The following is a 19,014-nucleotide window of genomic DNA, read 5'->3' on the forward strand; positions in this document are numbered from 1 at the left end:
TGGCGGAACAGAAGCCATGTCTATGATATCTACATGATGCAACTAAAATTAAAAGCTGTTGGTTCAAGTATAAATGACTTCCAAAGTGTAGAGCTAAAATACTCGAATTTAATCCACGAACATCTTTCAATAATCCCTCTTTCATTTATATTTTCAGAATTTTTAACTCCATTCAAAAAACATACAATCATGGCTCCTCACTTCGAAGAACTGCGCAAGGCCGCATATGATGCTGAGAAAGACCTCAACTCCTACCAGGCCAAGCAAGGTCTTGGAAATAAGAGTGACTCTAGTGAGCATCCATCCAGGGAAACACATGAAATCATGTTGCATACATTCTAACAAATCTCAGCCGTCGAGTCCGGTGTCAACGAGAATGCTGCTCAGCGATTTGCCGAATACGGTGCCGATGTGAAATACGGACCTGGCTCTACTGCATCTGGCAGCGACCACCGCAAGATCCCCGAAGACGAAGGTGGCACTCGTGATGACCGCGGAAGGTACGCCTCTTTTGACAAAAGTACCACAGTTACATCATAATCAATTCTAATCTCGATTCCGATCCATCTAGACTCCCAACTGCTGGCCAGTTCAACGGTACCGGAGGCCCCGAAGACAACGTGAAGATCGACTCAGAGAACCGCCCCGGTGATCAAGATGCCCTCAATCTGCAAGACATGAAGCGCCGCGGTGTTGTGGAGTAAAAGTTTTGTATTATTATTGTTATGAAGCCTTGACCTCTAAACCCCTGGTCGCTACGATGTATGAATACAAATATGGCATTATAAGGAATTGATTTCCGGTTCCCTGTGCAAATCAGAAGAATAGACCTTCATAAATGGATGTTCTGGCCAAATGTTCAGAAAACTTCGAGTGGTGGCTGTAATGGCCACGACTATAGATCAGGGAAGATCGGTACTTTGCTCCGTACCCTAAGCCTAATTAACCTATAAAAGAGGCTATTATATAGCCTTGGCGCCCAGTGGAGGCCCAAGCCAGGTTTACTCTCGCCAGTTCAGAGGACTATACTACCGCGACAGGCGAAATAAAACCTCTTTCTGGCTTGTCGCAGATTTAGTCTATTTAGTAACTTGTTTTCTTCCAACTCCGCTGGTCCGAATAGCAACATAACCAAGCTTTTAATAAAAGGGAGTGGCCCGCGTTTAAACCCCAGAAACCCCATAATTTCTCAATTCCATTCGTTTTTTTCCTGCAAAATTAATACCGGCAACTAATCCCCCACCCCTGATTTCGCTCTACTGTCGGTCATGCCAGTCCAAATCCACACTGAAATGGCTTATTTATCACTAAAGCGGACAAAACCGGCTCTTCAGAGCAATGATGACCCAGTCGTGGAAGTCGTGGAGCGAAACAGATTAGATGATTTTGGATTCATGGTTTTCCGAACCGATTATTCCAATGCACAGCGTTGGGAGCAGTGGGATAAGAAATTTCACCAGAGACTGGATGCTTCGCTCAAGAGGGCTAGTGGAGGAACGAAAATCGAAGACAAATGCCTTATACCAAACTATGAAGATGAGGATTTACATAATGCTGATTACCACCAAATTCAAAGGTAAGGCCATTCTCCTTCCCCTCTATTTATTTAATGTTAGTTTCTAGATGTGTTGACTATTTACCACGACAGAGCATTCAAAGGATTTTGGGATAACGAGGGAGTGCCACCAGGCCTTGACACTGGTATCTGTCTAGTCGTCGATAGAGTCGCTATGGAGTCTATGGCAAATAATAAACCGTGGGTTTATGCATTGGACTTGTCATTTGATCATAGAATCCGAGTCCCAAATGGGGAATACTCCGGTTATTTTCGAGTCGCCGTCGACTCCATTCTACCGGAACTGTACCCTATGCTCACGGCAATGTCGCCGCAACAACTTTGGCCTTCAGATAACAGAATATGGGAGTCGGAAGTTCATTAAAGACTAAGTCTCCCAATCGGAAGTTTTAATTTAATGTTAGTTCGGGTTATTTGTTCTCCATAGTTCTAGCATATACTTCAATAATCATGACTGGGCCTCGGGAGGCGTGTTCCTGAATTTGATAACCAATCAGCAGTGCAAGAAATATGCTGCCTTGTATAACGAATAAGCAAAAATTAAACACTGCCAATGTTCTACAGCCTAAAATCACATATTTCATGAGTTTCGATTGGATCGAAGAGACTTTCGTAGTACAAGCCTGGTCGGGTCAGACAAACCTCGAGACTAGTACCTCACAAGATATTTCGGTGCCTATACCTAATCAAAAGTGTATTAGCTTAATGAAAAATGGTATATTCGAAAGATTCAAGATATTTCAATTTAGTTCTTGTTGCGACGAATGTCTTGATATTGTTGAGAGCTACTAGTATCTCCAGACAAAACGGATTGTCATCAAATCGAATTAAAGACTTTTCAATACAGGAAAGATTTTACAATGATACTTTTTATTGTTTCAAAGAAATATTCTTCTTTTGTTTTTTGCAATTCGTAAACTCATGACTGCGTTCCTCGTAGCTAGTCAATTAATAAACTGTGGCTCATAGTCCCTGAGATACGTTGAAAACTCATCCATCTTCCTCAACTCCCTATCAGTATGAAAGCAATGAAAGATAGAAGCCCATTAAAAGATAAGAAGATATGGCGTTACAGCCCAGTGAAGCTTGAGTATCTCAATAACATCGACCATCTCACCAGCAATATCCATACAGATATGCAGGCTAATCTGTCACCCATGACATTTCAGAGGAGCAAATAGGCAAAGATTGCCACAAGTCCTGCAGAGAGAACGTTATGGGCAGATGCAGTCGTAATAGCCGCGGCACTTGTCTTATTTGCAGTGGAAGTCAGATTGGTGGAAGTTCCATTCACCTTCCGAGTTGCAGTGACATTGAGATTGTACTTCGACTTCTCATTCCATGGGAAAGGGAAGGTGTAGTTGTATGTGGGCTTTGTCTTTTCATAGGTCTTTTTAACAGCCTCCAAGACACCATGGCCAGCAGAGCAATTACCCTCTGTGACCGGATTTGGCCAAACATTCGAGTACTTGGAGTATGAATTATCCGACAAGGGGCCAGGGTAAGTATTGTTCAGATGGAGATGGCTTGTGTCGACCTTGTAGTTCACATAGCCGGTCTTGTTAGCCACGAACTCAAAGATGTTTGCACCACAGTCCCAGCGGCCTAGAGAGGGAAGACCCCAATTGGCAGAAACAGTAGCAATGGTGGAGTAATGCGTGTAGAATGTATCATCTGATGTACCCTTGAGATGCTCGGGAACACCACCGCCAATGAGAACGCTGAAGATTCGGTTGGTCTTGTTGTAGGTTCTGTCCTCGTCGTAAGTCAGAAGGACAACGGTATCCTCCATGAAATAGGTGTTGTTCAAGAGAGGCTCTAACCATCTCCGCTCCCAGGCTGCGCCAAATCTGACGGTGGTATCATGCGCATCGTTGGTCATGTTGGGAGTGATGAATGCCCACTGAGGAAGCTTCTTGTTCTTCAAGTCACTATCGAAGTCGGTGAAATTTTTGATTTGACGCGCGCGGCTGTCATTTCTCATGATAGAGTTGTAGAGCACCAGAGGGTTATGCTTGCGCACGTAGTCGGGTGCGTAGGTCTCTTGATTGGAAAAGTTGTATCCTTGATAGCCTGGGAAAGGGGAGTGTTCCTGAAGGGTTTGGTTAGCATTGCTTTCAGATAATTAATCAACATGATCGGACTATTCGCACCTGATACTCGGCCCATGAGATGGACTTAGTGTCGAGCAAGTCGGCAACGGTAGAAACATTCTCAGGGATTTGATGGAAGTTATCATTGTCCATTCCAAAGGTGTCACCACCGGCAGCAGCACAATAGTTGGGCTCTGAAGGATGAGCAACCGCGTAAAAGTTGGACCTAGGTCCGGTGGATAAGCATCTTGAGCATTGAGTCCAAACTTCTTTTTCTTTACTCACAGTAGAATTCCCTGAGAAGCAAACCATTCCTGGTTGTTATCCGCGGCAGAATCCTCAAAGTCCTGGAAAAAGTCATTATTGAAGAACTGAAAACGCATATAAGGGTACCACTTACAATGTTTTCCAGCCAGATCTGATAGAAACGCTTGAACGCGACGCCTTCGAAATTGGAAGTGGAGACTTCAGGGAGAGTGGTCGCCTGGGCCTCTCTGATCTCAGAAAGAGCCGGCTCTGAGGTAGTAGCCAAACTAGCCAGAGCTCCCACGGCCAAAGCTAGAGGAGCAAGCCGCGCGATCATAATAATTGTAAATTTTGCAAATTTCCACGGTGGTATGTTGAAATGGAGAGTGAGACGCGTGGGGTATGGGGAAAGGAGGTGAAGGAAGGGAAGAAAAGAGGCGAGGAAATAATCCGAGAAGTGAAGAAGAGTGAACACAGAGGGCACGTGGTGGTCAGATCGGGAAAGCCCTGGAGCCTGGGTCAGTTGAGTCAATCCCTCATTACTATGATGTTTATAATGCTGCATCCATCTCTGTAACTATAGAAACACTTAAATCTCTTGTACTCCCCGGTAAACATCAAGGCAACAAGTGCAGTGCTCAAGGGTTCGTCACACACTCCCAGCACATGTGCAAGCACGATGTCTATACCAGGATGGTTATTGGCTAATGCATATTTGGAATTACTCTGGAAGATAGATACTTAACGTGATTTGCATCCTTGGTTTAAGATCAATTATCTATCCAGCAAAGTTCCAGGTTAAAGTTAAGAGAGCTTACTTAACGCATAATCTATATTCAAGGACAACACAGGTACCGCAGGTATCACCAAATTGCATCCATGGATCAATTTGCTACCTTAAGGGACACTTCATGCCATAACTTATTACTACTCTACTAATCATAACTACAAATAAGGTCACTCCGGTCCATACTTGCAGTAAGCTGTTTCAAAGTATTCATGTATGCAAAGGTACAACTTCCGCCGCATTTAGAACCCAACAAATACTAGCTGGCCATTCTGATTCTCAATATGCTCTGACAAGTTAATTGCCTGGCGGCCTCTTTCCCCGCCATCAACTTCAGGCAAATCTGCCTCCAACCAAACACCATCGTCACAGAAGCTCAGCTCGATATTCTCGGCACTTTCGGTAACTCTGTCACCTTCCCAGGTGAAGAACCCTAAGGAAGTATAAAAGTCAATTTTTTGTGAGATTGATATTCTGATCGCCGGAACCTACCATCTGAGTTCCCGATATGTTCGTCGAGATTCAACTCTGCTGGCTCGTATGCATCGTCACCGATTCCAGCACCGGCGAGAAGAACAGTGTGATCGCCGCGGACTTCGACGCGGATATCTAAGCAGGTTTCATGGAAAGACATAGTGGTTTTGAGCTTACTTCTTGAGAGAGAAAATGAGGAACAATGATTTACTGGTTCAAATTTGACTGGGGGCTTCGACACGCGACTTTAAATACCCCGCCAGCCCTACCAAGGCCAATTCAGCTGTGTTGACAATATCCATGAAGTGTTATTGAGGGGTATCATAGTCCTTGGCAGTCAGCTGAGCCTGCAGTGTTACGGACCTATATAGAACTTGGCAGCCTAGGGCAAACGACAATCAATGATTACAGAAACGCGGTAACCTTGGAAGTCACATATGAACCAGCAGAGTAGATACTACCTTCTCCAGTCCAATATCCTACCAACTGTATTATATCTTTCTAGACCAATCCGTGAGATACATAAACAGCAATCAATATCAACAAACAAATTCAGCCGGCTTATAGTTCTCAAGCACATAATCAACATCCTTATCACCACGCCCCGAGAGATTAACAAGTATTCGTTCAGATGAAGGACGCTCCGCCGCCAACCGAATCGCAAACGCCAAGGCATGCGCACTCTCCAACGCAGGAATAATCCCCTCAAACTTCGCCATACGAAAAAATGTATCGACAACTTCCTTATCCAAGCTTCTTCCAATTGACAACCGCCCAGCTTCATACAGCATCGCAATTTCCGGCCCAACACCCGGATACGCAAGTCCCGACGCTATAGAAGAAACACTAGCAGGCGTACCATCATTATTCTGAATCACAATCGACTCAGCACCATGCAATGTACCAGGCCGTCCATACGATAACGTTGCCGCATGATTTCCCAGCTCCTCGGATATACCCAAAGGCTCCACAGCATGTAAAACAACCTCCGGATCATCAATGAAGCCCGTATAGATACCCATCGCATTAGAACCACCAGCAACACACGCAACCACATGCTCAGGCAAACTTCCATTTGTAAGGGAAGTAAACTGCTCACGCGCCTCTCTACCAACAACACCCTGAAAATCTCGAACAATCATCGGGAAAGGATGCGGGCCAATAGCCGAGCCAATGGCATAAAGCGCATGTTCATGCTGTTCAAAATATGCATTAAATGCAGAATCACTAGCATCTTTCAGAGCAGACTGGCCAGTTTTCACTGGCACCACGCGCGCACCGAGGAGCTGCATCTTCCCCACATTAGAGCTCTGCTTGCTGATATCCACTTCTCCCATGTGAACTTCGCATTCGAGACCAAAGTATGCAGCTGCAGATGCTAGTGCGAGGCCATGTTGACCGGCACCAGTCTCAGCGATCAACTTTGTCTTTCCCATTCGTTTGGCGAGTAATCCGAAGCCAACACAGTGGTTAATTTTGTGTGCACCTGTGTGGTTCAAATCCTCCCTTTTGACGAATATTTGAGCGCCTCCGACTTGCTTCGAGATGTTTTCAAGGTAATGAATTGGGGTCGGTCGTCCTTGAAATCCAATCTGGGCCTTCTTTAGAGTACTCTGGAATTCTGGCGACTGACGGAGCTCTTGATAACTGGCTGTTAATTCTTCCAGTGCAGATCGAAGCTCTTCCGGATAATGATTACCGCCAAATAGACCATAGTATCCTTCGGCATTGGGGGTGTCCTCGAAGTGAGATTTTGCTTTGTCTGACATCTTGTTCAATCTGCGAAGGCACAGTAGGTAGCGGTATTCAGTAAATTTAACTCGTCGGTGGATAAAATTTATGAGTCGCAGGCGCTTCCATAAGATGACAGAGTGAGAAATGCGTAAGTGGCTTGAATTGACTTGATAGAGTATTGGAACTGAGCGAGTATCAAAATAGTAATAGTAGTTTCATTTACCAGGTCGGGGTAGATCTTCACTTTAACGTTCAATCGTTCTCTCCCCATGGGGCCGGCGGATAGTGCACTTCACCTTCCGACCCGACCCGCCACAGCCCTAGCTCTAGCTCCGGATCCTTCGCGTGCCTCTTATCTGGTCATCTGTGAGTCACAGCAAATAATGAACAAGTTCACTGGCATAAGATAACTTGGAATAAGATTGTGCAAAGCCAGCGCCATTTCTAGGCAACATGGCCAAGACATGACCCCGATCTTAACCTTGAATGCCAACAAAGTTCTTACGCTTCCTGGATAATGCGGTCCTGCGGATCTAGTACCAGTTCTATAACTTGGTCTTCTACTATTTCTCTGGATATATTTTAATATCAAACTTGGGACGAGCATAAACGAATTGAATTAACTCCACAGTGGAGATCCAAGTATGAATTTTAGAATAGGTCACATCATGTACACAGCCTCCAAAAAGATATCCTTGAACAATCCTAAGAAACGTGTCCCCAAACTCATTCGGCCTCAGATCTCATCAGAAAACAACAGTTATACTACTTTGTCAGATCATATTGAAGTAGAAATCGTCAAAGCGCATCAATAAATGTATCTCTTTCGCTTTTCTCTTCCCTACTCTTCTGCTTAGATTGCTTCTCTGCCTCTGCTTTCTTTTTCTTCTCCTCTCCCTTCACGTCCCTATGCAGAACATGTAATTGTAGGGACATCATCTTAACTGAAATGTGGAGCTTCATGATAAGGGATCTTACTCTTTGCATATTTTGCACCTTTTCTCCGTCTTCTTATAGATCGAATCTGGGTGCACTGAGCAGCTCTTTTGATGTTTCTCTCAGAATTATTTTCCCGAATTTGACTTTTCAGTTTTGCAACTCGATCCCTTCATAGGAAAATTGTTCTTGGTACTCTTTGGATCTCCTGTGGGGCTCATGGTGATAGGATGGGATGGATAAGAGAAGCTGTATAAAGTGGAACTATCGAAGTGGAAGATCGAGCAATGATATTGAATGAGGATAAGGGATTTACTAGTTCTATTTGGGGCTCAACATGCGACTATAAATGCCCTGTCTATCATACTTGTGACATACAACTTCGCATTTCTCGCATTCTTTTCCCGTAGTAAATCCATAAATCCTTGACTAGCTTTGTCCTTCTTTTGAAACTGGGCGGAACACATCATAATAACAACAATTGTCTTAGTCCCTCCTTTCAAATAGGCCGGGAACTTTCTAAAACTCCTCGGATCGTTTTAAATAGGTACTGATGCAACTTCTCTAGATGTTGATGTGGTTTCAGGTCTCATAAAGTCTAGATGCTGACATGGCAGTCGATAATTGTAGAGCTTGTCCCGATAGATGTATGGTCTATCTATGACTAGGAAATATCATATATGGATGAAATAATACGATCAAACTCTCGCATGTCCAACAGAAACGACCAAGAGAATCTCCCATGGCTTGCTGACCGAGGGTACAACCTCTGCAGCCTCTATGTATACATGAACAAAGGAAAGTATAACTTTGAAAGAGATTATTATTTTGTTATCTTTCTATCAGTGGAATCTAGTAAATCATCAAAGGGAAAAGGCAATTTAACCTATGATATTCTCAATATGGAAGCATCGATCTATAGACACAGAGTCACGTGAAATGTACCTCGGCACCGAAACTGGGGGAGCCGAGACCCACGCGCGCTTCCCGCTTCCCGCCCACCACTCGGTCTCCGCCATCTCTCTCCTCCGCATCATTCGAACCACGATGACACGATGAGCTCAACGAACTTTGCAGCTGCTCAGGAGCGGGTGCTGGAACGACGCCGTCAACGCGAGGCAGAATCCCGTGCTAGACGGGCAGAACAACAACGAGCTTCTCCGATCAGTCCGCAAACGGTCCAACGTTTGCCGTACCCGTTGAACAAACTACCAGGCTCAGGATGGGCGCTCTGGAACACAGTGAAGGGAAGAGAAGGAACCAAGCCGGCGTTTCGAGTGGGTCAGGTTGATTCCGAACTGCTGGATGAAGAATTACTGGGTCTATTGAAGGGACAGGTTGGAGATGCTTTAAAATACTTTGGGGTATGCTATGAGCTCGAGTCCCCTGGTAACTCAGGTCGCTGTTGCTAACAGTGAGAACAGTCATCGATGCGAGACGACTGGTCACACGAGATTCAATTTGCGTTGCGAGCAATTCTTTTCAAGTTATCGATATGGGATCATAACGCGTCATACGGTGCTGCCCTCCAGGGTCTCCGATACACCGATAGTCGCAGCAGCGGCGCTGTACAATCCCCTCCCACAAAATGGCAAAAGACGACGTACGGCCTGTTGACTGTCGGTGGTCGCTATGCGTGGGATAAGTGGGAGAGTTGGTTGATTGGGCAAGAAGGTGGCTACGAAGAAGTTTGTTTTCATTTCTTGGCTTTTGGACGTGATTCATACTAACAGCTCTTTTTCAGCCATCCCAGGAAGTTCGGATGTTTTCCCGCCTCACGGATCTTGCTTCGACGACACACTCAATCGCTGCCTTTGCATCCTTCCTTGTATTCTTGGTCAATGGCCGTTATCGCACATTAGTCGACAGAATCCTACGAATCCGTCTTGCAGCACCATCCGCACAGGCCAGTCGAGAGGTCTCATTCGAATACCTCAACCGACAATTGGTCTGGCATGCTTTCACCGAGTTCCTGTTGTTCCTTCTTCCTCTTGTCGGAATCAGTCGCTGGCGCCGATGGATTTCTCGAGCATGGCGAAAGACGGTAAACGCGGTCAAATCAAAGGGAGATGAGGAAGAGTCTAGTGAAAAGCAAGGCGAATTGGCATTCCTGCCTGAACGTACATGCGCCATCTGCTACCGGGACCAAAACCCTACATCTACCTCTGAAACTGATGTCCTAGCAGCCTCGGCTTCAGGTGGCATCTCGGGATCTGCTCAAACAGACATTACCAACCCCTATGAAACCGTCCCATGCGGCTGTATCTACTGCTTTGTTTGCGTTGTTCAAAAGCTGGAAGGCGAAGAGGGCCAAGGATGGGTTTGCCTTCGCTGCGGTGAGGTTGTCAAGAAATGTCAGCCTTGGAACGGCGATGTTTTGGAAGAAGCCCGGTCTCAACCTGGTACAGGGAAGATTGTCGGCTTCGCCATGGATGAAGACCACGATCTCAATGAGAAACTCGACACTCACGAAGATACCGAAAAGGCGAGTCCATTGAAAGAGATCAGTGCCGATGAGGCATTGCAACACTCAAACCAATGGTCCACTGAAGAGAAACCAACCGAGAATGGACACGCCGTCGAAAGCGACTCTGGCTTTTCAGAGGAACACTCTGAGAAGAGTTGATTCTGATATCACACCTTTAAGTGAATCTTTTGATTCTTTTATCTTGTTTATTTATACGGTTTTCGGGCTGTATAGCTACTATACATGTCCAAAGTGCGGTCATACATAATACTCACAAAGCTCCAACGATACCCGCTCACCCCGGAGCTACCCTGTACATACTACATACATTATACTCATACATTTTCAAATGACTCTTCACTTCAACAACACAACCCCATAGAAACCAATCACTGCGCCCGCGAAAGGAAATACCGCTCGACACAGATTCAGCTCCGCCCATTTCTTTAGCAAAGCAGGCACTTCAGACTCTTCCTTCGCCCGCTTAACCTTCTCCTGTTCACCCACGACCATTTCATTCGTCCCTTCCGCAACAGCAGCATCATCCCGAGTTGCGATGGCTGTCAATTTCGTATTCGTCTCATTCATCGCCGTGAGCGTCCAAACACCCAACCCCATCGTCGACGCGATGGCTGTGACGTAACAGCCCATCCAACCATATCCCATCAGCGCAGAATCGGGCGCAGGGGTATCTCTCAATACCCAGGCAAGGTATCCATTTGCAATCGACGCGCCTAGACCTATTAGCGGGAAAGTATTCTTTCCACGCTCATAGAGGTCAAGCCATTGGTGGGTTAAATGGGGGATCGGTGTTCCGGGTTCGTGGGAAGGGATAGTGGCGGAGGTGGGTTGGCGCGCTGGAAGGACTAGGCTGGGAATGCTTATTGTTGATAAAGTCATGATTCCACCTGTGTAATATTTAGTACCTGTATAGTCTAGGGGCCATTCATCCTTTCTCTACAACACCGGGACGACAATGTTACCTGCTGTAATGCCGCAGCCCAGCGTGCCGATCATTTGAGCCACGATGATATCCGTACCCATTGTGAGCGAAAGTATATTTTGGGTTCGAAGTCGATTTGACACAAAAGTTTTTTATAGTATTTCAATGATCTAGCAGTATAGGTACAAAGTCGAATTGCCTACCAAAATGAAATATGCGATCGGTTTTCATGGCCGGCGGAGCTTAACCGTTGATGACGTTACCATCGACGGAATTGGTATCTCCTACAATATTTGCTTCCACTTCATGATCTACAGTATAGTTCCCGAGGTCCCAGCCATGGAAGAATCGGTTACTTAGGCGCAACTCCGAGCTCTGAAATCCGGCATCACTGAGTGGCCAGCGTCTGCGGAACGCGGGGTCCACAAGTCGGACTGAAGTGCGAACCCCACACTGGCAGCACCACAATTGATTATATCTTCCCCAAGGTTTGGGGAGTTTGATCTTGATCTTCTTTCCCTCAGGAATAGCTTTACTCTTGATCTTCATCATGTCGGAACCCAAATATATCAGTTTCCCTCACCTACCGGCTGGTTCCAAGCATCCGGATGGCTCGCCAGTACTCAACAGATGGTCTTCGACGATCACCAAGGGCCATGATTTCCCCGGTGCAAAGGTGTGTTATATTCTTGCCAATTGGTCTCGTAAAATCATATTAATATATCACAGGCTATGCTGTATGCGGCCGGTATTCCGGATAAGGAGACAATGGCGAGATCTCCCCATGTGGGCATTGCGTCTGTTTGGTGGGAGGGTAACCCGTGCAATATGCATTTGATGGATTTGGGAAAGACGGTTAAAAAGGCCGTTGTGGAGAAGGGGATGTTGGGATGGCAATATAACACCATTGGTGTTTCTGATGCAATTACCATGGGCAATGACGGTAGGTTCTACAAGCTGATGACACTACTACTTGTCCCAATAATAGCCTAGACTAACATTTTTACGTCGGGCTATAGGCATGAGATTCTCACTTCAGACTCGTGAGATCATCGCCGATAGCGTGGAAACAGTTACATGTGCCCAGGCCCACGACGCCTGTATCGCCATTCCCGGCTGCGACAAGAACATGCCCGGTGTCGTGATGGCGATGGCCCGTCACAACCGACCCTCCATCATGATCTACGGTGGAACCATCAATATCGGATACTCCGAGTGCCTCCGCAAACCTATCAATGTATCAAGCTGCTTCGAGGCAGCCGGTGCATACGCATATGACACCCTCAGCCAACCCGACGATGGCGGTGACACAAGCAAGAACAAGGACGAGATCATGGACGATCTGGAGAAGAATGCCTGTCCCAGCGCAGGTGCATGCGGTGGCATGTTCACAGCCAACACTATGGCAACGGCCATCGAGTCTATGGGATTGTCTTTGCCCGGTTCCTCATCTACACCTGCCTCCTCGCCTTCCAAGATGCGAGAGTGCGTCAAAGTAGCGGACGCCATCAAGGTCTGCATGGAAAAGGCCATTCTTCCCCGCGATCTCCTTACCAAGCGCTCATTTGAGAATGCTCTGGTGATGACTATGGCGCTGGGCGGTAGCACAAACGGTGTGCTTCATTTCCTAGCTATGGCGCGCACAGCGGAGGTCGACCTGACACTGGATGATATCCAGCGCGTTAGCAATAAAATCCCCTTTATTGCGGACCTGTCTCCCAGTGGCAAGTACTATATGGCCGATCTGTATGAGATCGGCGGTGTGCCCTCTGTTCAGAAGCTTCTCATCGCCGCGGGTCTGTTAGACGGTGGCATCCCGACCGTTACAGGCAAGACACTCGCTGAGAACGTGGAATCATGGCCCTCCTTGCCACAAGAGCAGACATTGATCCGCCCCTTGAGCAACCCCATCAAAGAAACAGGCCACCTGCAGATTTTACGCGGCAATCTCGCTCCCGGTGGCGCAGTTGCCAAGATCACCGGAAAAGAAGGATTGTCTTTCACCGGTAAGGCGCGAGTATTCAACAAAGAGCACGAATTAAACGATGCGCTTGACGAGGGCCGAATTCCCCGTGGCGAAAACCTGGTTCTAATTGTTCGTTATGAGGGTCCTAAGGGTGGCCCGGGTATGCCGGAACAGCTTAAGGCTAGTGCCGCGCTGATGGGAGCTAAGCTGAACAATATTGCTCTGATTACTGATGGTCGGTACTCGGGTGCTAGTCATGGATTTATTGTTGGGCATATCACGCCTGAAGCGGCTGTTGGTGGACCAATTGGACTTGTTAAGGATGGGGATGTGATTACTATTGATGCGAACACGAATGAGTTGTCAATGGCGGTGTCAGATGAGGAGCTTAAGGAGCGTCGTGCGCAGTGGACACCGCCGGAGCCGCAGATTACCCGGGGAGTCCTGGCTAAGTATGCACGTTTGGTGGGTGATGCGTCGCATGGAGCTATGACGGATCTGTTTTAAGGAAGTTATGAATAAAGAGTACATATGTATTTGCTATGCAGAATACACAGAATATATCCTACATCATATGATACGTAACAGTATACTCTGTATATGGAAGGAATATTCAGGACTTGGAAGCATTATTTAATCAGGGGTCAAATGTGGATCTTCGTATGTTTTTGCGCTTCACCGACAAGGTCAGGGAGAGAGGCCGGCCACTGACGATCAGTTCTCAATTATTGGATAGGTGTGGCCCATAGTAAGACCAACGTGTAACAAGATCGAACACCTCTCATATGACTGGTATACCCTACACAGATGGTGCTGATGTGAGTATCCGGTTTGCCAGTAGCCCTGGAGTCTGTACTCCGTATAGCCTTGGTAACCTTGGATGTGGGTAGAACCTCCCAATGGTACTACAGAGTATATTATTGTGGTTTGATTTAAGTAGTACATAGTGTACGGAGTACATACTGCTGTTTGTCGATCCGGAACATTATTGACGGATACACTTCAAATATCATCCAATCAATCTTCATCGTGGAACTAGGCTGAATCCGATCCGTGAAACCCGCCTTCTAGAAGGTCTCGTAATGAGAAGGAGTCTCTCAAGTGCTGATCCTGTTCCCTGGAACATCTATCCCCCCTTATCTCTTCCCCCCTATTGTTGTGAAACTGGATCTGAGCCACCGCGTCATCCACCCCAAGTGGACCCTCTGAGTCACGTTGTTTCCCCCACGGGTACTGAGCGGCTTTTTGACTGGTCGAGGTTAATTGCTTTTTTTTTATCTTCTTCACAAATCCATAAACCTCTTTTCAACGTTGCTGATCGACTCACGATTATTGGTCTTGGTGGATTCCGGGGCACTGAACACTCACTTCCTATCCAAAGAGGATCTTTTGTCTCGTCGCGTGGGTGAGATCCCCAGGGGCCCAGAACCTTGGGGGCTCCTTGCTGAACAGATCCCCGATATAAACCTGTTCAGTCGCCATGGGGAACGATGGCTCGCCCAGCACCCTTTCTGCTCTTTACGAGTCCATCTCCTCCCATTCGGCCACCACATCGGGTATCGCGGCACTTGTGCAGCTCTGCAATTCCGCGCGAGTGACGGCCCAACAGGCATCTCTCGCCTCTATCGCAAACATCTTTCGCATTCCCACAAAGAATGACTCAGTGAATTGGAGTCAAGTAGCTGTCATTACTTGTATCCTTACGATGGCCGGGTGTGGAATTTTGTCTTCTTTCAGGGGGCGGCGACGCTCGTCAAGCAAAGACAATCATTCGCAGAGGTCCATCCGCAAGACCTCGACCAAGTCGTCCTCAAAGACTCTCACTTCCTCTGACGATGACTACGAAGACGATGAATATGAAAGTAACGGATCCTTACGACATGGGACAGAGCCTTTTCGGGCAGCTGAGGAGCGCTCATCTCCGCCTGAGCAGCAAAGCTCGGATGGTGAGTCGAAGTTTGCGCTTACGAAATTCGGATTGCATCTAACTTGATTATAGCATTCAAAACAGACCCGGGTATCCTGAAAAAATTCACGTCCTACAAATCCTACACCACATCCGTTACTACCTACCCCGAAGTCCGAACATTTTATTGCCGACACCCGCACTTAGATCGCCTTCCCACTAAACCCTCCCCCGTTCCTTTGCTCGTCTTTGTTCATGGACTCGGTGGATCGCTCGCGCAGTTTCATCACCTTCTTACAAGTTTGTCGAACGTTGGGTCATGTTTTGGTATCGATCTGCCTGGATGCGGCCTCTCCAAATTTGCACCAACCAATTGGAGTGCATACACGATAGAGGCCCTGGCGGAGCTATTGGCAGTGGCAATTGAGCAACAGCGAGACCCAGATCAAGGCGTGATTCTGATCGGCCACAGTATGGGTTGCTCTCAGGCTGCTCTGCTTGCGTCTTCGGCCTCACCCATTGGTGCATCTCTCAAAGAGCATATCCTTGGTTTGATTGCGGTGTGCCCGAAAGGATCACCACCCTCCCAACAGGAAACAAAGACCCTGTCTCGTCTTCTCCACATCCCTGGGCCCATAATTGATTTGTGGCGAGCCTGGGATCGACGTGGTGGTATGGAAAGCAATAGTGTGATGAGATTGGTAGGCAGTGATGCAGATGCAGAGACACGAGATCTTCAGGTCCGTTTCAATAAACAAAGCAAGACCCCTGTATGGCGCCGTATGCTTTGGGGCTGCCTTCCCACTTACAAGGAAACAGAACCTTTTGGAGGTATGCCAGGAGAGAAAATGTGGTCTGGCATTAACATACCAATCCTCTTGGTTGGCGGAGAATCAGATGCGGTAACCAAGCCAGAGGAGATCCAAAAGCTTCTCAATTATTTTGGCAACGCATCTGCCCATACCAAGATTGATACCACTGGAAGCAGTGCTGTTCCAGATGCTGCACGAGTCCATGACCATTTGTCTACACCAGCCAATGGTTCCCCCACTCAGGACATATCATTCAGCCAGGGTTATAATAGCGAAAAACCTGCCCTTGTCCACACATCCTACGAACGCAAGAGACTAGTGAAGTCAGCCATCTTCCCGGCTCCTGCATCTCATGCTCTTCTCTACGACCGTGCAACATACCGAACTTTAGCAGGTCTCATCCAGGACTTCCTCTCCTCGAACATCGACAAGCGTTTAGGACTGGGCTGGCAATTACAACACCTGAACACATCAGGAAAATGGGACGTGAAGAACCTTGCCAAATGGCAAAAGGTCGCTCCAGTTTCTCACCCAATTGCCAATACCTTCCGCGCCATGAAAATGCTCCGCGAGGTAGACGATGAGCACAATCCAGTCAAGTTCTCTGCAGAATACCGCGATCGCATCTATGCCGTAATCGACATCAGCCATGAGAGCCCAGTCTACAGCCCCGCACAAATGGAGAAAGGTGGCGTCCGCTACTGCAAGCATCCTACCGTTTCAAAGCTTCCACCGACACCCGACGAAGCCCGTGACTTCATCGCACTAGTTGATCGCCTGCAGAAAGATATCGATGACAAAATGGAAAAACGAGACGACCCGTCTCTGCCACGTCCATTAATTGGCGTTCACTGCCACTATGGCTATAACCGGACAGGATTTCTTATTGTCTGCTATTTGATTGAGAAACTTGGATATAGTGTTGAAGATGCGGTCAATGAGTTCAATCAGTGTCGACCTCCCGGTATTCGACATGGGCATTTCATTGACGAGCTTCATGCTCGCTATCACTTGGGTATACAGAGAGCCCCCACTTTGTAGATCTCTTTCTCATTTCTCATTTCTCATTTGCATATTTCTTTCGTCTTTTTTCGTTTTATTTCTCTGGCTTTTGGTGTTCGGGTAGAATGGACAGGAGAACTCAATGGGCTGAGGGCATTTGGCGAAGGGTTTTCTTGTATTCTGGCTTCTTTTTTTTCCCTTCGCAATTACGAGAAACGACATAACCAACCAACCTGTGAATAACAATTTAATGATGAACGAATCATCCTAAGTACTTGACTTGTTTCATCCAACCACATTGAATTTTACACTCCTTACCGTCTGCCTATAGAATCACACCCCTATGAGCTTTCATAAAAGCCTAATGATATACACCTCGGAGTTTAACTACAATATCATCTAAGCCTCTAGAATTATCTTCGTAAAAGTATTACGAGAGACAATTGGACCAATGTGTGGAACAACCATTGGAAAGACGTGAAGTGGAATATGATGTAAGACGTGTATTCAAAACCCACCGCTTCTACCTAAGTAGCAAGCAGGATTATTTATTGGGGTGACTGTAGTAGATGTTAGTTAACTAACAGTAACAGCCAAATGCCAAGAGATAGTTTCTGCCTTAATGCCTTACATCTATCGGGATTGGTCATGTGATCTACCAACCATGTTTCTGAGGCACCCACACTTAGGGTACGGCTAAACCCAAACAGGCTAAGCGAACCACACAGACGCCAGCGCAACCCAACCAGGGCGAGAGAGTGTGTGTCTCGAAATTTTGGACTCTTCGACTTCGACCCTGCCCACCTCGACTTCCCGCCCAACGCCTCTCTCAATCCCTACGCCCTCCTACAAGTCGCCAAAATGGGTGGTGTTTCCGTTCGCGATGTGGACGTAAGTGTCCTCGCTGATCCCAGGATCAACCCCTCGTCTACCTGGTTCTTCGCCGTTGCATATGTGTGTCTGTGTTCGTTTCCGAGGGGATTGCTCTGCCAAATGGAGGATTGCGATCGGCAGCAACAGCAACAGCAGTAAGAGCAGGCAAATTGTCAGGAAATACAGGCTGCGATATGGGGAACTGTGGCATTGAATTCTTGACTTGATACGGGGGGTGATATTGAACTTGTTTCGATATTGAATCCGTAACATGAAGATGAAATGATATGTATTTCGCACACAGTGGGAGCCTCCACGACAAGAGATGACACGCACACTGCTACTGTTACTGCCCTGCCACCGGAGACGAACCCGACACAGATATGCAAATTTGCGCCCTTTTCGCCAAGACCAGATATTGTGCATGAACACGCGAAGCTAACGTATTCTTTTTTCTATCAACAGGCGCAGAAGTTCATTGCTGCCTACTCTGCTTTCCTGAAGCGTCAGGGAAAGCTCCCTATCCCCGGCTGGGTTGACACTGTCAAGACCTCTGCCTCCAACGAGCTTCCTCCCCAGGACGCTGACTGGTAAGATCTGCATCACGATCAAAAAACGATCTTTACGCCAACAAACACCAAATCTAACACGAAAATTCTCACAGGTTCTACGTCCGCGCTGCCGCCTGTGCCCGTCACATCTACATGCGCAAGACCGTCGGTGTCGGCCGTCTTCGCAAGGTCCACGGTTCCACCAAGAACCGCGGTTCCCGCCCCGCCCACCACGTCGATGCCTCCGGCTCCGTCGACCGCAAGGCCCTCCAGGCCCTCGAGAAGATCGGTGTCCTTGAGACCGACGAGGACAAGGGTGGCCGCCGCATCACCCAGTCCGGCCAGCGTGATCTTGACCGTATTGCCAAGACCACCGTTGACGAGGAGGAGTCTGATGAGGAGTAAACGGAATCCAAACAGGGCTTAATGTGTTTCGGGGGTCGTTTTTGGTTTGCTTAAGATCAGATCAGATTATCTGCTTAGCAGGGCAAAATTGAGATGACGTTCAAAAAAAAAATTCGGAGCTAGGTCCCGGCGATTCTATACGTTTCCTTTTGTTATTTCCCACCATCCCTCTTCTACTTTTTTTATCATGACGACCAGATGGGGCTAGCGGATAAGACGGTTTATGCATGAGGAGGATTATCT

At 47.2% G+C, this 19,014-nt stretch overlaps 11 protein-coding genes across 11 annotated transcripts; 6 read left to right on the top strand and 5 right to left on the bottom strand.

Moving 5' to 3' along the window:
* Window positions 1-189: 189 nt before the first annotated feature.
* Window positions 190-704, top strand: N7478_004319 (uncharacterized protein; the record flags this gene model as incomplete). The annotated part of the gene is made up of 3 exons (XM_056920533.1): window positions 190-292; window positions 353-500; window positions 572-704. 3 exons carry the CDS (start codon window positions 190-192, stop codon window positions 702-704), a joined length of 384 nt encoding a protein of 127 aa, XP_056778570.1.
* Window positions 705-1,292: 588 nt separating this feature from the next.
* N7478_004320 (uncharacterized protein) lies at window positions 1,293-1,940 on the top strand (the record flags this gene model as incomplete). The annotated part of the gene is made up of 2 exons (XM_056920534.1): window positions 1,293-1,576; window positions 1,649-1,940. The coding sequence occupies 2 exons, from the start codon at window positions 1,293-1,295 to the stop codon at window positions 1,938-1,940; spliced, it is 576 nt and encodes a 191-aa protein (XP_056778571.1).
* Window positions 1,941-2,741: 801 nt separating this feature from the next.
* Window positions 2,742-4,252, bottom strand: N7478_004321 (acid phosphatase PHOa; the record flags this gene model as incomplete). Its single annotated transcript, XM_056920535.1, has 4 exons — window positions 2,742-3,668; window positions 3,730-3,895; window positions 3,955-4,016; window positions 4,070-4,252. 4 exons carry the CDS (start codon window positions 4,250-4,252, stop codon window positions 2,742-2,744), a joined length of 1,338 nt encoding a protein of 445 aa, XP_056778572.1.
* A 692-nt stretch (window positions 4,253-4,944) lies between these two features.
* Window positions 4,945-5,336, bottom strand: N7478_004322 (CVNH domain-containing protein; the record flags this gene model as incomplete). The annotated part of the gene is made up of 2 exons (XM_056920536.1): window positions 4,945-5,135; window positions 5,195-5,336. The coding sequence occupies 2 exons, from the start codon at window positions 5,334-5,336 to the stop codon at window positions 4,945-4,947; spliced, it is 333 nt and encodes a 110-aa protein (XP_056778573.1).
* A 379-nt stretch (window positions 5,337-5,715) lies between these two features.
* N7478_004323 (tryptophan synthase subunit beta) lies at window positions 5,716-6,945 on the bottom strand (the record flags this gene model as incomplete). Its single annotated transcript, XM_056920537.1, has 1 exon — window positions 5,716-6,945. One exon carries the CDS (start codon window positions 6,943-6,945, stop codon window positions 5,716-5,718), a length of 1,230 nt encoding a protein of 409 aa, XP_056778574.1.
* A 1,956-nt stretch (window positions 6,946-8,901) lies between these two features.
* Window positions 8,902-10,472, top strand: N7478_004324 (pex2/pex10/pex12 family protein; the record flags this gene model as incomplete). Its single annotated transcript, XM_056920538.1, has 3 exons — window positions 8,902-9,210; window positions 9,271-9,534; window positions 9,591-10,472. The coding sequence occupies 3 exons, from the start codon at window positions 8,902-8,904 to the stop codon at window positions 10,470-10,472; spliced, it is 1,455 nt and encodes a 484-aa protein (XP_056778575.1).
* A 198-nt stretch (window positions 10,473-10,670) lies between these two features.
* Window positions 10,671-11,357, bottom strand: N7478_004325 (anthrone oxygenase family protein; the record flags this gene model as incomplete). Its single annotated transcript, XM_056920539.1, has 2 exons — window positions 10,671-11,221; window positions 11,297-11,357. 2 exons carry the CDS (start codon window positions 11,355-11,357, stop codon window positions 10,671-10,673), a joined length of 612 nt encoding a protein of 203 aa, XP_056778576.1.
* A 142-nt stretch (window positions 11,358-11,499) lies between these two features.
* N7478_004326 (uncharacterized protein) lies at window positions 11,500-11,805 on the bottom strand (the record flags this gene model as incomplete). Its single annotated transcript, XM_056920540.1, has 1 exon — window positions 11,500-11,805. The coding sequence occupies one exon, from the start codon at window positions 11,803-11,805 to the stop codon at window positions 11,500-11,502; it is 306 nt and encodes a 101-aa protein (XP_056778577.1).
* Window position 11,806: 1 nt separating this feature from the next.
* Window positions 11,807-13,729, top strand: ilv3B (putative mitochondrial dihydroxy acid dehydratase; the record flags this gene model as incomplete). The annotated part of the gene is made up of 3 exons (XM_056920541.1): window positions 11,807-11,932; window positions 11,986-12,199; window positions 12,276-13,729. 3 exons carry the CDS (start codon window positions 11,807-11,809, stop codon window positions 13,727-13,729), a joined length of 1,794 nt encoding a protein of 597 aa, XP_056778578.1.
* Window positions 13,730-14,702: 973 nt separating this feature from the next.
* N7478_004328 (RNA 5'-triphosphatase domain-containing protein) lies at window positions 14,703-16,981 on the top strand (the record flags this gene model as incomplete). Its single annotated transcript, XM_056920542.1, has 2 exons — window positions 14,703-15,168; window positions 15,222-16,981. The coding sequence occupies 2 exons, from the start codon at window positions 14,703-14,705 to the stop codon at window positions 16,979-16,981; spliced, it is 2,226 nt and encodes a 741-aa protein (XP_056778579.1).
* An 822-nt stretch (window positions 16,982-17,803) lies between these two features.
* N7478_004329 (40S ribosomal protein eS19) lies at window positions 17,804-18,771 on the top strand (the record flags this gene model as incomplete). The annotated part of the gene is made up of 3 exons (XM_056920543.1): window positions 17,804-17,833; window positions 18,281-18,405; window positions 18,480-18,771. The coding sequence occupies 3 exons, from the start codon at window positions 17,804-17,806 to the stop codon at window positions 18,769-18,771; spliced, it is 447 nt and encodes a 148-aa protein (XP_056778580.1).
* Window positions 18,772-19,014: the final 243 nt, after the last annotated feature.

The sequence above is a fragment of the Penicillium angulare genome (genome assembly GCF_028827245.1).
Source record: "Penicillium angulare strain IBT 27051 chromosome Unknown utg000004l_segment0_segment0, whole genome shotgun sequence".
NCBI classification, from domain to species: Eukaryota; Fungi; Ascomycota; class Eurotiomycetes; order Eurotiales; family Aspergillaceae; genus Penicillium; species Penicillium angulare.